The 15,248-nt window shown below is 42.2% G+C and overlaps 2 protein-coding genes across 4 annotated transcripts; both read right to left on the bottom strand.

Moving 5' to 3' along the window:
• Positions 1-1,060: 1,060 nt before the first annotated feature.
• HTD2 (hydroxyacyl-thioester dehydratase type 2) lies at positions 1,061-4,698 on the bottom strand. Its single transcript, XM_060631404.3, has one exon. The coding sequence runs from the start codon at positions 4,696-4,698 to the stop codon at positions 4,192-4,194; it is 507 nt and encodes a 168-aa protein (XP_060487387.1). The 3' UTR covers positions 1,061-4,191.
• A 65-nt stretch (positions 4,699-4,763) lies between these two features.
• RPP14 (ribonuclease P/MRP subunit p14) lies at positions 4,764-13,217 on the bottom strand. Of its 3 annotated transcripts, none has more exons than XM_060631406.3 (6): positions 13,056-13,217; positions 9,553-9,650; positions 9,376-9,460; positions 5,969-6,045; positions 5,332-5,410; positions 4,764-4,875 (listed from the first exon to the last, which is right to left on the bottom strand). In XM_060631406.3, the coding sequence occupies exons 2-6, from the start codon at positions 9,648-9,650 to the stop codon at positions 4,819-4,821; spliced, it is 396 nt and encodes a 131-aa protein (XP_060487389.1). In that variant the 5' UTR covers positions 13,056-13,217; the 3' UTR covers positions 4,764-4,818. The 3 variants fall into 3 exon arrangements, with proteins under 3 accessions (XP_060487389.1, XP_060487391.1, XP_060487388.1); XM_060631408.3 differs by lacking the exon at positions 13,056-13,217 and adding an exon at positions 12,900-13,018; XM_060631405.3 differs by lacking the exon at positions 13,056-13,217 and adding an exon at positions 12,748-12,893.
• Positions 13,218-15,248: the final 2,031 nt, after the last annotated feature.

Here is a 15,248-nt window from a genome sequence, read left to right as displayed (position 1 = left end):
GTTATGGGTGGAAGCCACCAAGTAACAGTGTTTAGGATAATGCTACAACTATAGCAGGGAATGAGATCTAGCACATTTTGAATATAAAAAGAATTCTAAACAATGGTGGTTCCAAACACTTTATGCCACATAACAAGATACTATTATAGAAACTGACAGTGCTCCAGTAATGGGATTATAAGACCCACAGGGAGATGGAAGAAAGAAATGCTTTGGAGCCAGGCAGGTTCCTATTTGCATCCCAGCTCCACTGCATGCTAGCTGTACAGCCTTGGGCAAGTCACAGAGCAGCAGTCTTGTTTCCTTGCCTTTAAAATGGGACATTAACTTTAATTCACAAAGTTTTCAAGGATTAGAGTTAATGTAGAAAATTGGCTCCTTGGGGTGCCTGGCTGGCTCAGTCGACAGAGCATGCAACTCTTTATTCTCAGGACTATAAATCTGAGCCCCACATTGGGTGTAGAGATCACTTAAAAATAAAATCTAAGGGGCACCTTGGTGGCTCAGTTCAACTTGGTTTGGGCTCAGGTCATGATTTCGCGGTTTCCTGAGTTCGAGCTCTGCGTCAGCTGATAGCATTAAGCCTGCTTGGGATTCTCTCTCTCCCTGTCTTTCTCTGTCCCTCCCCCACTTGTGTTGTCTCTCTCAAAATAAGTAAACTTAAAAAAATAAAATAAAATCTTAAATTAAAAAAAAGAAAAAAGAAAATTGGTGAAAAACAGTAAAAAGGTAAAAAAATAAAATAGTGAAAAAATGGTAGTTACTAGTATTAATGATCACATCACGCTCCATTTCTGGACCTATACTTCAAGACTGCTGCTAGTCCCAGAGAGTGAGTTCTACAGGAAGATGCAGTCTTGGCTTTGAGTCTGTATTTTGTTCAAGTTCATATATATATATGTGTGTATATATATATATATATACATATATATATGTATATATATACACACATATATATATACATATATATATACATATATATATGTATATATATACATACATATATATATACATATATATATATATATGTTTTTTTGTATTGATAATGTTGTTTTTAATATAATTTATTGTAAAGTTAGCTAACATACAGTATATACACTGTGCTCTTGGTTTTGGGGGTAGATTCCCGTGATTCATCCCTTACATACAACACCGGGTGCTCATTCCAACAAGTGCCCTCCTCAATGCCCACCACCCATTTTCCTCTCTCCCCCGCCCTCCCCCATCAACTCTGTTCTCTGTATTTAAGTCTCTTGTGGTTTGCCTCCCTCCTCCTCTGTAACTATTTTCCCCCCTTCCCTTCCTCCATGGTCTTCTGTTAAGTTTCTCAAATTCCACATATGAGTGAAAACATTTGATATGTCTTTCTCTTTTTATTACACTTAGCTATCACACTTAGCATAATACCCTCCAGTTCCATCCACATTGCTGCAAATGGCAGGATTTTATTCTTTCTCATTGCCAAATAGTATTCCATTGTATATATAAACCACATCTTTAACCATTCATCAGTTGATGGACATTTAGGCTCTTTCCATAATTTGGCTATTGTTGAAAGCACTGCTATAAACATTGGGGTACATGTGCTCCTATGAATCAGCACTCTTGTACTCTCTGGATAAATTCCTGGTAGTGTTATTGTGGAGTCGTAGGGCAGTTCTATTTTTAATTTTTTGAGGAACCTTCACACTGTTTTCCAGAGGGCTGTACCAGTCTGCATTCCCACCAACAGTGCAGGAGGGTTCCCATTTCTCCACATCCTCAGCAGCATCTGTGGTTTCCTGAGTTGTTCATTTTAGCCACTGTGACTGGTGTGAGGTGGTATCTCCATGTAGTTTTGATTTGTATTTCCCTGTGATGAGTGATGTTGAGCATCTTTTCATGTGTCTGTTGGCCATCTGGATGTCTTCTTTAGAAAAGTGTCTATTCATGTCTTCTGCCCATTTCTTAACTGGATTATTTGTTTTTTGGGTGTTGAGTTTGGGAAGTTCTTTATATATTTTGGATACTAACCCTTTATCCAATATGCCATTTGCAAATGTCTTTTCCCATTCTGTTGGTTGCCTTTTAGTTGATTGTTTCCTTCGCAGTGCAGAAGCTTTTTATCTTGATGAGGGCCCAATAGTTTGTTTTTGCTTTTAATTCCCTTGCTTTTGGATATGTCGAGCAAGAAATTACTGCAGCTAGAGTCAAAGAGTTTGCCTGTTTCTCCTCTAGGATTTTGATGGTTTCCTGTCTCACATTTAGGTCTTTCATCCATTTTGAGTTTATTTTTGTGTATGGTGTAAGAAAGTGGTCTAGTTTCATTATTCTGCATGTTGCTGTCCAGCTCTCCCAGCACCATTTGCTAAAGAGACAGTCTTTTTTCCCTTGGATACTCTTTCTTGCTTTGCCAAAGACTAGTTGGCCATATATTTGTGGGTCCAATTCTGGGTCCTCTATTCTATTCCATTGGTCTGTGTGTCTGTTTTTGTGCCAATACCATACTGTCTTGATGATTACAGCTTTGTAGTAGAGGCTAATGTCTGAAATCATGATGCCTCCCACTTTGGTTTTCTTTTTCAACATTACTTTGGCTTTCAACATTCCGGGTCTTTTGTGGTTCCATACAAATTTCAGGATTGTTCTAGCTTTCAGAATTTCCATTTTGTTTTTCAATGCTGTATCAAAACTTCAGCTTGTGTAGTCTTTCACCTTATAAATGAGTCTTCTTCAGGTGCACCTGAGCCTGCACATGTTGTCTATTCTGAAGCCCATGGGAATGGCATCATTGCTTCTCACATTGATTTTAGTATTTTCATCTCACCCATCACCAACTAGTGTACGGTACAACACCTAACAGTTTAAAAATATTATTTATACACATCACTGCCCTCTAGTGCCCAGAATGACTTTTTCCAGTAATCTGCTTAACTTCTACCTTTGATGTAAAAACAAAATCTAGTTACTGATCCACCAGGAGAAAAACCTTTTGCCAGGAAAAGTGAGTTGATCCCTCCAATTACACTTGATCTCATCTTCCTGATCAAAGCATCTAGCTGTAGAACCGCTCTATAAAGCTACAGAGCAGAAATGGATGCTGTACTACAGATTATGTTATGTCGGCTGCATTGGGGATGATCACTCAGTACTAACACATTAAGCGCATTTCCTCTTTAGTACCCCTCAATTTTTTTTTTTTGATACTGTTTAATTTTCACTACCCCTCAACTCTTTTAAGAATTTGGCCTCCAGTGTTCCTTATACATTTTATTTCTTACAATATGTTTACAATAAGCATGTATTATTTATAAAGGGGAGAATCCACAGTATTTTCAAGGGAGGGAGAAAATAATCTGGATTATCAAAACAAATTTTGCATTCAAACTAGTCCAGGTTTAAACTGATTGACATCCTGAAAAATTAGCTTGTCATCTGTTTAGTTGTGGGCCAGTTTGCTTTAAACTGAGGAGAATCTGTAACCTCAGTGACAGGGGAAAATGGATGACAACAGTGGCTACTTTACAGGCTAGACCTGGTACTTAGAGATTTGCATCTATCATCTCCAACAATCCTGTGTGGTAGGTGTCCTTATCCTCGTTTTATACATGAGATTGACAGAGTTTACATAAATGAGTCCAAGTGTGTGCATAAGCCGTTCTCCAATAACAGGAAAACCATCTGGAAGACAAATGCCACTGATGATGGAACAAGGTGCCATCGTGGTATAAACGGGAACAAATACAATAAACTCTGACCTGGAAACTACTCAACAGGATCTAAGAATGCTGACTGGTAGAAGGTAGGTGTTCAAAGATGACCTGACTTCTGTTGTTGTCCTCAATAACTAAATGCTAGTTATAAATTAAGTGAGGAATTTACTCTCCACAGACACAGGCAGGTTTGTGTTATCCAAATGTATATCTAACTAGATGTGAAATCCTAAAAGTAGAACCTTCAGCTAAATAACCTTCCCAATAATTTTTCAATTTTAAAAACCTAGACAGATGATGAATATACTCAAGTCTGCGTGAAGCATAAAACTGGATTGGACAGAGGACTTTTGCACACCCCTCTCCCTGCTCCCTTTCCCCAACTCAGGCTTCTGGGTCTATAAGCCATCCTTCAGTGAAGAGCAGCAAAACCTATTTTCCTCAGAGGCTCCTCACGAACAGTACCACTAGCACCTGAACATGCATCTTTACACACGTTTCAGGATTTGGGAGTTTCTGGGACCATAACTTTAACCAAGCCTTCCATAACAGTCTTTTTACTTTCTATTACAAAACACGACACTGCAATAACAGCAATGAACCGCTTTAGCTTTCTCACTTCTGCGGAAGCTAAAACAACTTCTCCAACATATAAAGGGGCTGGAAAGCTAATTTCCTGTGAAAGTAAAACACAGCCTGGCCCTGGCATTTTAGTTCCCAGGAGAGCTGAAATAAGCCCATTGATCAAAACTCCATGTACAATTGTCTTTCCAAACTTGGTGTGTTTTGCAAACTCTTCATTTAAATGCAAAGGATTGACATCCCCCGTTAATTCTGAGAAGGCGGCCACGTCCCTCTGTGTGAAGGCCCTGGTGAGTTCAGCATGGTCTCCAACTCGGACATGCATCTGCTCAATGTGCCACCTACTTGGCACTTGCCGGCTCAGGCAGATTCTCCTCTGAAGCCCACCCCACCAAAGACGATAGCTGCAAGTTACTGGGAACATCTTCAGCACTGTCAAAGTCCAGCAATCGGAGCTTTTCGACTGCTTCAGTCTTCAGATGTGATTCTGGCATCAAAAAGTACCTTTTGAGAGCAGAGGAATGTTTCTGACAATGAAGACTATTCAATCCAACACTAGCTCCCTACTGTTACCAGATAAGGCAAGAAGAAATGGAGAAACCTGTAAGAGAAAGAAAAAGTTAAGGAAATATTGGGAAAAGACTGCAATGAAACACGGGGCATGTGGAAACAGGCCTAATTTCACGGGGTAAGCAAAGCTGATGCAGCAGCATTCTAAAGAGCATCCTTAGAGGTGGCCTTAGATAAATAAGTGATAGTAAGTTCAGAAACAGTGTTCCAATATTTAAGGCACTAGGCATTAAGCAATAAATGAAAAGTTAAGACTTTTCCACAAGAGCTCTAAGTTTCATCCCCAAACATCTCCCATAAAATCTAAAATCTAAGTGCTCTGTCTCACACTTCCAGAAGCAACAAAGTCCTTATCCCTCCCCACCACTCCCAGCTGAATAGTGTCAGCCATACTAGATTTATGCAGGCACAAAAATGGAACATGTATTAAAAAGCAGTTTCATCCCTACTCAACCTGGTTTGGAATATGTGAAGGAATGGGCTTTACCTGAATCACTCTGAAAGCACATTTCTTGCCTTTATAGGATCCCAACAGAGTCAAAGAGCTCCACAATTTTACAAGACCACTGTGGAAAGATCAAGAATGCATAAAGATTTGTCGCGGTGACATCTCCCTAGTACCTTCATGACGGTCCAGGCAGTTAAATTAGGTCCAGAAAACCTAATTTAAATGAGAAAACTTCAAAAGTAAAAGCACAATATGTTATAGGCAGAGAATACAATGAACCTCAATTAGGAATTTTTTAAAAAATTTTTATTTATTTAAGTAATCTTTACACCCAATGTGGGGCTCGAACTTATGACCCCTAGATCAAGAGTCGCATGCTCCTCAGACTGAGCCAGCCAGGAGCCCCGGGAATGTTTCTAAAATACACATCTCTGAGTTTGCAACCATGACCATCAATTGGGAAACACTACAATTGTAAGCAAATCATGAGTTTTCCTCTGTATAGTGTAAGCTCGGTGGATGAATGTTCATATCCTTCCCAGTTTAAACTTCTAAAAGCTGCTCAGGGTTCACAATGACAAAACTCTTCTCATACTGAGAGGAGAGCATTTTTGCTATATTTCTCCACTCATCTCTCTGCTCTGTTATACCACAAATATGCCACCATCTGTTGTACCTGCTACATATCCTCAAGATGGCTGACAAGGTCTTTTCTTCGTAGGTCAGGATGTCCAAGGGTAAGGCTGCATCAACCTAGGTATGGAATAATACTATTAGGAGACTACTGTCATCATTAATCTTTATTCTTTTAAGTAATCTCTATGCCCAGTGTGGGGTCTGAACTCATAACCCTGAGATCAGGAGTCGCATGCTCCTCCAACTGAGCCAGCCAGGTGCCCCTGTCATCACCATTCTTAAAGTCTAATAACTAATCCTGTCAACTGCTTTTCTCCTCCAAAAAAACAGTATTTAGTAGTGGTGTAGTACCGGTCCTGCTTCTTTACAATTCCCTGTCTGGAATGTTCTTCTTGTACCTCTTCATACTGCTAGTGACTCTTCACCTTTCAAGTCTTTGTTTAAACTGTCCTATCCCTGGGAGCTGGGTCAGTTGGTGGAGCATGAGACTTTCAATTTCAGGGTCATGAGTTCAAGCCCCACATTGGGCACGAAGCCTACTTAATAAAAGGTCTCGGGGCGCCTGGGTGGCTCGGTCGGTTAAGTGTCTGACTTCGGCTCAGGTCATGATCTCACCGTCTGTGAGTTCGAGCCCCGCGTCGGGCTCTGTGCTGACAGCTCAGAGCCTGGAGCCTGTTTCGGACTCTCTGTCTCCCTCTCTCTCTGCCCCTCCCCTGTTCACGTGCTGTCTCTCTCTGTCTCAAAAATAAATAAACGTTAAAAAAAATTAAAAAAAAAATAAAAAATAAAAAATAAAAAAATAAAAATAAAAGGTCTCATCCCTGATTCTCAAGCTTAAGCTCCATTGCTTGGTATGCTCTTTCACATATAGGAACCACATACTTCCTCGCATAATATTCATCATTCTTGCCAGTAACTGTTCAACAGAGTTTTCTACTAAAATAATCAAGACTATTCATCGATGAGGCAGATGCCCTGTCTGTTCATGGCTACATCCTCAGGAACCAGGTATTATATCTGCCATATAGAAGGAATAGTTTTTCCTTGAACTTTTTATTTTGAAAAATTAAAGTCACAGGAGGTTGCAAAGAAATTTACAGGAAGGTTCTATGCACCCTTCAAAGCCTCCCCCAGTAGTACAATATCAAAACCAAAAATCTAGTATCGACCAGTTTATTCAGATTTTACCAGTGACATACGCACTCATTTTTGTGTATTTGTGTGTGTGCGTGTTTATGTGTGTACTTCTACGCAATTTTACCACATAAGTAGTTTCATGCAACCACCAGCACAATCAAGATAAAGAATTATACCATCACCACAGGGCTTGCTCCTTCTACCTCTTTTTAGTCACAGCCACTCCTCCCCCCAACCCCTAACCACTAATCTTTCTCCAGATTATATAACTGTTATTTCAGGAGCATTACATACATGGGATCATCTGACTGTTACTTTTTGGAACTAGCTTTTCACTTAACATAATTCTCTGGAGATTCAGTTACACTACTGCATATATCTATAGTGTGTTTCTTTTTATCATCGAGTATATTCCATGGTATGAACATTTAACTACTCACCCACTGAAGGACATCTGGCTAACTTCTGCTTTTGGGCTCTTACAAACAAAGCTGCTATAAGCACTCACATACGAGTTCTGTGCAAACACTAGTAAGTTTTTACTTCTCTGGGACAAATGCCCAGGTGTGTAACTGCTGGGTAGTACAGTAGCTGCATGTTTAATTTTTTCTTTTACAAATGGTGTTCCAAAGTGGCCGTGCCGTTTTACATTCCCGCTAGCAATGCATGAGTGATCCAGTTTCTCTGCATCCTTGCCAGCATTTAATGTTATCACTATCTATAAAATTTCAGTTGTTCTGCCAGGTGTGTAGTGATATTTCCTCGTGTATTTTTTTTAAAATTTTTTTAATGTTTATTTATTTTTGACAGAGAGAGAGACAGAGCATGAGTGGGGGAGAGGCAGAGAGGGAGACACAGAATCCAAAGCAGGCTCCAGGCTCTGAGCTGTCAGCACAGAGCCTGACGCGGGGCTCGAACTCACAGACTGTGAGATCATGACCTGAGCCGGAGTCGGGTGCTCAACTGACTGAGCCACCCAGGCACCCCACTCACCGTGTATTTTTTAAAATATTTTTTTAATTTGAGAGAGAGAGAGAGCAAGCAGGGGAGAGGGGCAGAGGGAAAAAGAAAGAGAATCCTAAGTAGGCTCTATACTCAGTGCAGGGCCTGACAGAGGCTAGATTCCACGACCCTGGCATCATGACCTGAGACAAAACCAAGAGTCGGATGCTCAATCGACTGAGCCACCCAGGTGCCCGTTTTTAATTTGCATTTCCCTAATGGCTAACAATGCTGAACTTTTCATTCATGTGCTTCTTTGCCAATGGTACATTTTTTTTAGTGAAATGTCTATTCATGTCTTTTGCTCATTTTCTTTTTGTTATTTATTTTGAGAGCAAGCGAGCATGTGCCTGACCGGGGGGTAGGGGCAGAGAGAGAGGGAGAGAGAATCCCAAGCAGGCGCCACACTGTCAGCATGGAACCCGACACAGAGCTCAAACCCACAAACCATGAGATCACAATCTGAGCCAAAATCAAGTCGGACCCTTAACCAACTGAGCCACCCAAGTGCCCCTGCTCATTTTCTAATTGCAATGTTTGGTTTCTCACTATTGAGTTTTGAGAGTTCTTTTCATATTCTAGATATGCAGGTTGCAAATAGTTCCCCCAGCCTGTAATATGTCTTTTCATCCCTTAACTGAGTCTTTTGTGGAGTATATGTTTTTAATTTTAATGAGATGCTTACCAGATGGATTTGATAAAACATATGAATCAGAAAGTAATTTTCTGAGTCATCTGCCTTTGTTCTCTCTCAAAATTCTACTATTTTCAAGAGAATGCTAAAAGAGGACTACTCAATGTGCTGGTCTGTGATAAAATAAGAGGCTGTATCACAATGTAAATCAACAAGATTGCTAAGCACATTGTTTAGTTCAGCTGTTCTTTTATTTTTTTTTAGTAATCTCTACACCAATGTGGAGCTCGAATTCACAACCCCACGATTAAGAATCACATGCTCCTCTGATGGTTTCAGCTCAATTTTTCACATAAGGAGACTTTCTCAGTAAAGGAAGTGGTGTGCTGATTCTGCTGCGAGCCACAAATCTTCACAATGGGCAAAAAAACTATCTGCAGGTTGCAGATCTGGACCATACCATGAGTAGTATTGGCCTAAAACAAACATTTGTCTAACAAGTTCCTCATCAAACAGAAGGCATATTAGAACAAACCTACCCAAAGTATATTTCTGAAAGTCCACTTCTGCAATTTCAAATATGGTTACAGTTCTAAAAAAGTATTTGGAAAAGCACCATTTTAGTATCTCTTACAAAGATCTAAGGAGTGTTCAATCTACTAAGTGATTCATACCTCCCCAAACAGGTCCTTCAAGGCTGAAATAAGCAGCTGTTTGAACTGTGCAACATTCAGTCCAACCCCATGGTCTTGAAATTCTCTGTAATAACATTAAAAAGGAAAAAATGTATTTCATACTATTCAGACTCATAAAAAAGTAATCAAAAGTAGAACTTAGGAAACTGAACTTACAGACACACTTTCATATAGTGGTGCTCAGAGGGATTTTTGTAAACTATTCTTTCATATGTAGTGGCTGGAGCTGGCATCTTTTCCAACACTGACCACATCTAGAAATCAAGTCAAGAGAGCTAGAAGTTAGCAAGGTACAAGCTATTTTTCACTTTTTTAATGACAATCTGACCCATCTTTATTTTTTTAAGTAAGCTCTACACCCAATGTGGGGTTTGAACTCACAATCCCAAGATCAAGAGTCACATACTTTACCAACTGAGCCAGCCAGGTATCTGACTCATTTGATTTTTAAAAGAACTCCTAGTATAGTGGGGTGCCTCAGTGGCTCAGTCAGTTCAGCATCTGACTTAGCTCAGGGCATGATCTCAGAGTTCACAAGTTTGAGTCCCATGTCAGGCTCTGTGCTGACAGCTCAGAGCCTGGAGCCTGCTTCGCACTGTATGTCTCCCTCTCTATCTGCCCCTCCCCTGCTTGTGCTCACACTTGCTCTCTCTCTCTCTCTCTCTCTCTCTCTCGAAAATAAATAAATAAACTTAAAAAAAAAAATAAGATAAAAGAACTCCTAGTAGAGTAACTAATCTAATTCTGGTCAAACCAAAGTTACCCAGACAGACACAAAGTTTCCAGATTTTATATATGCCAGACCATTGTACTCTTAAATTCTAATGACATAATCCCAATGAACGTTTATCATCACTTAGTACCTAGCTCTATGCTAAACGCTTCACATACTTTAGGTCATAAGTCTTCAAAATGATCCCACGAGGTAAAAGCTATTATCACTCCCATTTTTGGGAAGAGGACATTGAGGCTTAGCAAAGAGAGGGAACACTTGCCCAAGGGCACACAGATTCCAATGGCTCCTGAGTCCTCTCAAGACCACTCTAGTAGGATGTCTCTCTTTTATTTTTGAGAGACAGAGAGAGAGAAAGAGCAAGCAAGGGAGGGGCAGAGAGACAGAATCCAAAGCAGGCTTTAGGCTCTGAGCTATCAACATAAAGCCTGACACGGAGCTCTAACTCATGAGCTGTGCAATCATGACCCAAGTTGAAGTCAGGCGCTTAACCAACTGGGCCTTCCAGGCACCCCTAGTATATCTCTTAAAAACAAAAAAAAAAATTGCATACAGGAATAAAATCTAGGATCTGAAGGCCCTCTTCTTGTTTACTCTCAGTCCACACAGTACATGAGCAGGAGAATGAGAGGTGGTAGTTCTGCTGTCCCATCACATGCTGGGTTTGCCTGTTGTCTGTCTGGAAGCCATGTCTGCACAGGGCTATTTCGCAAACCCACAAAAGACCAAGCTTAAACAGCAAGGGGTTTAAGAGGAACTCCTGGAATGGACCTCGATGTCATTCCTAACAGATTTGGATCTTTCAAGAACACAGAACATGCTGATCCCCCTGTGGAGAATCCCTGTCCTTGGCTCCACTCCCACCTCACTCTCCCTCTGCATAGCCCCTACTCATTCTTTGAATTTTAGCTTACAGGTTACCTCCTCTTCTCGGAGTTTCACCTCAAGGAGGCCTTCCTTGACACCCTGTTCTAAGTTAGATTCCCTTGTTATGCAACCTCTTAATACTGTTTAATATCTGGTTCTCCACTAAAGGAACCAGGAAACTGAGGTCCAACCAAGGAAAGGGATTTAGCAAAGGTCATAAAGCTCTAAACCAGCATTTACAAAAACCTATGCATCAGGCTTAGTTCCTACTACTCCTAGATGATATCCCCAGAGAAAATGACAAGTCAAGGTCAAGGAGCTATATCCAACCACCCACTTAATAGTTACTGTGTCTGGCGCCGAGTATGTATTCAATAAACACTTACTGAATGGTGATGTCTTAGGCCTATATGTTCAAGGCTATCTTCTGTTTCAACACTGCAGAAATAACTACCTGATGATTCTTTCCCAATCATTAGAATCTTCCCTGACTAGAAGAACAGGAAGAATCACTTCATTCGTTGTCTCACACATGATAGGTGTTTTTTAAGAGTTACTATCAGCCTTGATAGAGTTGGCTGCCTGAGGTAGGGGAATGAGATTGGGGCCTGGGGCTCAGGCTGTCAAGAACAATGAAGACTTAAGGAGTATTCTGGAAATGGACCGTGATAATGGTTGCACAGCAATGTTAACATACACTTAAAAGTGATAAATTTTATGTCATATATATTTTACCAAAAAAGACTTAAGGAACAAGTGTTTACTGAGCAGTCACCTCCACATAGCCTGAGCTTCAGGGTCAGTGACAGTATTGCCCTCTGCAGGTTATCCTGATATTAAAGGAGAGGATGTCAGGTAGCCCTTCATACAGCCTGGCATATCCATCAGGCTCAGCACCATGAAAGCACTTCCACAGCCATTGCTATCATAATCTTTGAAGCCAGACTTTGTAATGGCTGCAAGGATGCTCATCAAATGACCTACTAGTAACAGATGTCCCTACTTCCACCTGCTTCGCCCCAGCACCTCCCAATCTAGTTTCTACAGAGCCAGGATGAGTCAATTAAAAGCTATTCAAGCCGCGGCCATTTCTCTGCTCAAAACCTTGCAACGGTTCCCATTTTACTCAGAGTAAAGCTAAAGGACCTACCGGTCCTGCAAGGCCTTACCTGATTTGTACTCCTGCCTCCTCCAACCGCTCTGATCTCATGTCCTACCATACTCCCCTACTCAACCCCTTCCACCAGAGGCCTCCTAGCTCTTTCTCATACACCATTTCTCTCCCGCCTCTGCGCCTGGCTCCTAGCTTTAACGCAGGCTGGGAATACTCTTTTTCCAGGTAGCCAGGTGGCTCGCTCCCTTGCTTCCTTCATGGCTTTGATCAACTCTCCCCCCTCGCTTTGGTCTGGTGGTTATCTAATACGGCAACCCCTCCAGGCTCCTGCTCTAGTTTTTTCTCATAGAACTTACTACGCCTCTAACACAACTACGTAACTCATTTATTCTCTGCTTGTACTTCCCTCCTCCACCCCAACATAACGTACACTCTGCAAGAAACAGGAATATCTTGTTCAATACTGTTTCTCAAGAATCAAAAACTGCATCACACACAGTACACATTAAATACTTAAGGCTGGGGCCAAATCAGTCATTAAAGAAAAAAAAAAAAAAAAGCTCAATCATGCACTGTTGGGCACTTCGGTTGTTTTCAACTTTCTTCGACCACCATCCGCCACTTATTTAACGCCCACCTGGCGCCGGGCGCATGCGCTCTGCACACATGGTCCCGCTCGCTCCTCGCAGCCACCATCCCCTACCGAGACCCCGCAGCACAAACCCCCAGGGAGGTGCGCGGCGGAACCTCCCCAGCCGCACAGTGTCCCAAACCCCAGCAGATAGGTACTTCAGAGTGCCATGCGCCGCCCGCCGCAACTCCCGTCTTGCGCACGCGCGCCTGGCGCACACGTCCTAGCGTCAACAGCGTGGCCGACTGAGTCCGATCCCGGCGAACTACCGCTCTGCTATGGTCTTCCACTTTTCTGCTCTCGGTCGGACTAACCTGGCGCCTTCCTGAATCCCGTTCCTTGCAAGACTCTGCCAAAGCTCGGAGCTCCCCCGCAGAGGCCACACCCTGGGCCCGGGAAACTCCGGGGATGTTTACGTTTGGCTCCTGTTTCGCCCTCCGGAAGCGTGACGTCTAGGCGCGGATATGACGTCACCGCGCGGAGTTCTCCTAAGAACCTAGGGATAACTCGTGATCGGTAGCTGAGACTGGCCGAGCTCAGTGCCCCCTGGTGCTCACTCCAGAGAATGCTCTATGAGCGAATGTCTGAATGGGGTTGGGACTCCGGATGTGTTTATTCGGTCCGGGAGCTCGCTTCATAGTCATTCATTTATGCATGCGTTCATTCATTCAACTTTATATATAGCAGCTCTTCTGCTGAGCATCTGTCAAGCACTCCAAGGACGCTCTCAATGTCCCTTGTGGCTCCCAGCATACAGTAGTGTATCTATCTGAGTTGGTCCAGATGGTCCTGTCTTCAAATTTAAGCCAGGTTTCATCTGTGCATTTATTCAATAAGTACTTGCTGAGCCCAGCAAGTACTTTTGGCCCCGTACCCGTAAAACAAATAGTGTTTATATTTAATAATTAATAATAATAATAATAGATGATAATTATCAAGTATTTTCTTTGGGCCAGGTGCTATGAAAAAAAACTTTTCAGATGTTATTTCGGGGAACTCTCACACAATCCCAAAGTAGCTATTATTACGATCATCCCCATTTTAAAGGGGTAGAGACTGCGGCAAAAGAGGCTGTTACTTGCCCAAGATCACATGTTTATAACTAGTGAGCAGACGGTCTGACTCCAGATGGTGCTCTCCATACTGCACCGTGCCACCACCAGTTGTGTGTTATGAGTCAGGAGTGCGTGGGGGAGAGGGGTTGGGGCTGCCATAACTTGAGTATGAGCCCCATGAGGATGGGGATGGTATTGTTTGTGTTGGCTCACCACAGCATTCCCCTGCCTGACACTCAACGTATGTTTAGTGAATGCAGTAATTCATAGATGGGTGTGCTAATTCTACTTCCTTTGGGGGCAAAGGGTTGCCCTGCACAGCCAAAACTGAGCCTGAGTCAGTTGAGACCTTCTCTCTTAATGTCTTTTCTAAAAATTCCACTGTCTGCTATTTCCCGAAACTTCAGTCTTTGGCTATTGTCGTGTTCTGCAGTCCTGCAGCTTCTGCTTCCCTTCCTTCTCCCCTCAGAGGAGATAGAACTTGTTCCAGATGGGGGGAGAGATAGAGGAAATCAACACAGACCCCACAGCCAGTGGTGTTTTCTTTTTCTTTTTCTCTTTCTTTCTTTCTTTCTTTCTTTCTTTTCTTTCTTTCTTTCTTTCTTTTCTTTCTTTTTCTCTTTCTTTCTTTCTTTCTTTCTTTCTTTCTTTCTTTTTCTTTCTCTTATAAAGTTTATTTATTTTGAGAGAGAGAGAGAGAGAGTGCCCGTGCACAAGATTGGGTGGGGGGGCAGAGAGAATCCCAAGCAGGGTCTGTACTGTCAGTGCAGATCCTGATTCGGGGCTCGAACTCATGAACCACAAGATCATGACCTGAACTGAAATCAAGAGTTGGCCTTAACCGACCGAGCCACCCAGGTGCCCCTGGTATGAGTTTCTGAAGTGTCCTTCCAGAGATACAGTAGGGGGGCTTTCCCTTTGTAACAATATATCTGAACATCACTCCTAATCATAACACACAAGCCTGTCTCGGTCTTTATAAAAGTTGCCTAGCATTGCACTGGTGGCGTCAGTTGGCTCAAGATGGCCATTCTGGACACTCTGTTTCTGACACGTCAGAGCAAAGTTGTTGGGGATCTGAGAGTATTTTATGTTCCTGGAAGTGATGGCAGCTGAGAAAGAGCTGAGTCCATACTTCCCCTCTTCTGCTGTGTTCTTCAGCTCCCCTTCCTGCCTTGTAAACTGCTGCCAAGAGTGGCTTTTACTAAAACTTTCATAACTTTAGGAAGAGAAGTCAAGAGAGAGGCCCAAGTAGGATCATAGCCACAAATCTCCATCAGCCTCATGGGAATCATATCCACTCATGTCAGCAGATGAAGAAGGTAGGACAAAGTGGGGTGCCTGGGTGGCTCAGTCCATTAAGCGTCTGACTCGGTTTCACTCAGTCATTTCACAGTTTTGTGAGTTCAAACCCGCATTGGGATCTGCGCAAAGTCTGCTTGGGAGTCTCTC

The sequence above is a fragment of the Panthera onca genome, chromosome A2 (assembly GCF_046562875.1).
Source record: "Panthera onca isolate mPanOnc1 chromosome A2, mPanOnc1 haplotype 2, whole genome shotgun sequence".
NCBI lineage: Eukaryota > Metazoa > Chordata > Mammalia > Carnivora > Felidae > Panthera > Panthera onca.
This window is presented reverse-complemented; position numbering and strand designations above follow the sequence as displayed.

Bases quoted from the DNA above. Each gene is read 5' to 3' on its own strand.
- RPP14 (XM_060631406.3), bottom strand. From the start codon at position 9,650: ATGTGGTCAGTGTTGGAAAAGATGCCAGCTCCAGCCACTACATATGAA. The intron at 9,461-9,552 runs GTAAGTTCAGTT...ATGTTATTACAG, and splicing joins CACTATATGAAAGTGTGTCT to AGAATTTCAAGACCATGGGG. The intron at 6,046-9,375 runs GTATGAATCACT...TTCCATACCTAG, and splicing joins TGAAGGACCTGTTTGGGGAG to GTTGATGCAGCCTTACCCTT.
- HTD2 (XM_060631404.3), bottom strand. From the start codon at position 4,698: ATGTTCCCAGTAACTTGCAGCTATCGTCTTTGGTGGGGTGGGCTTCAG.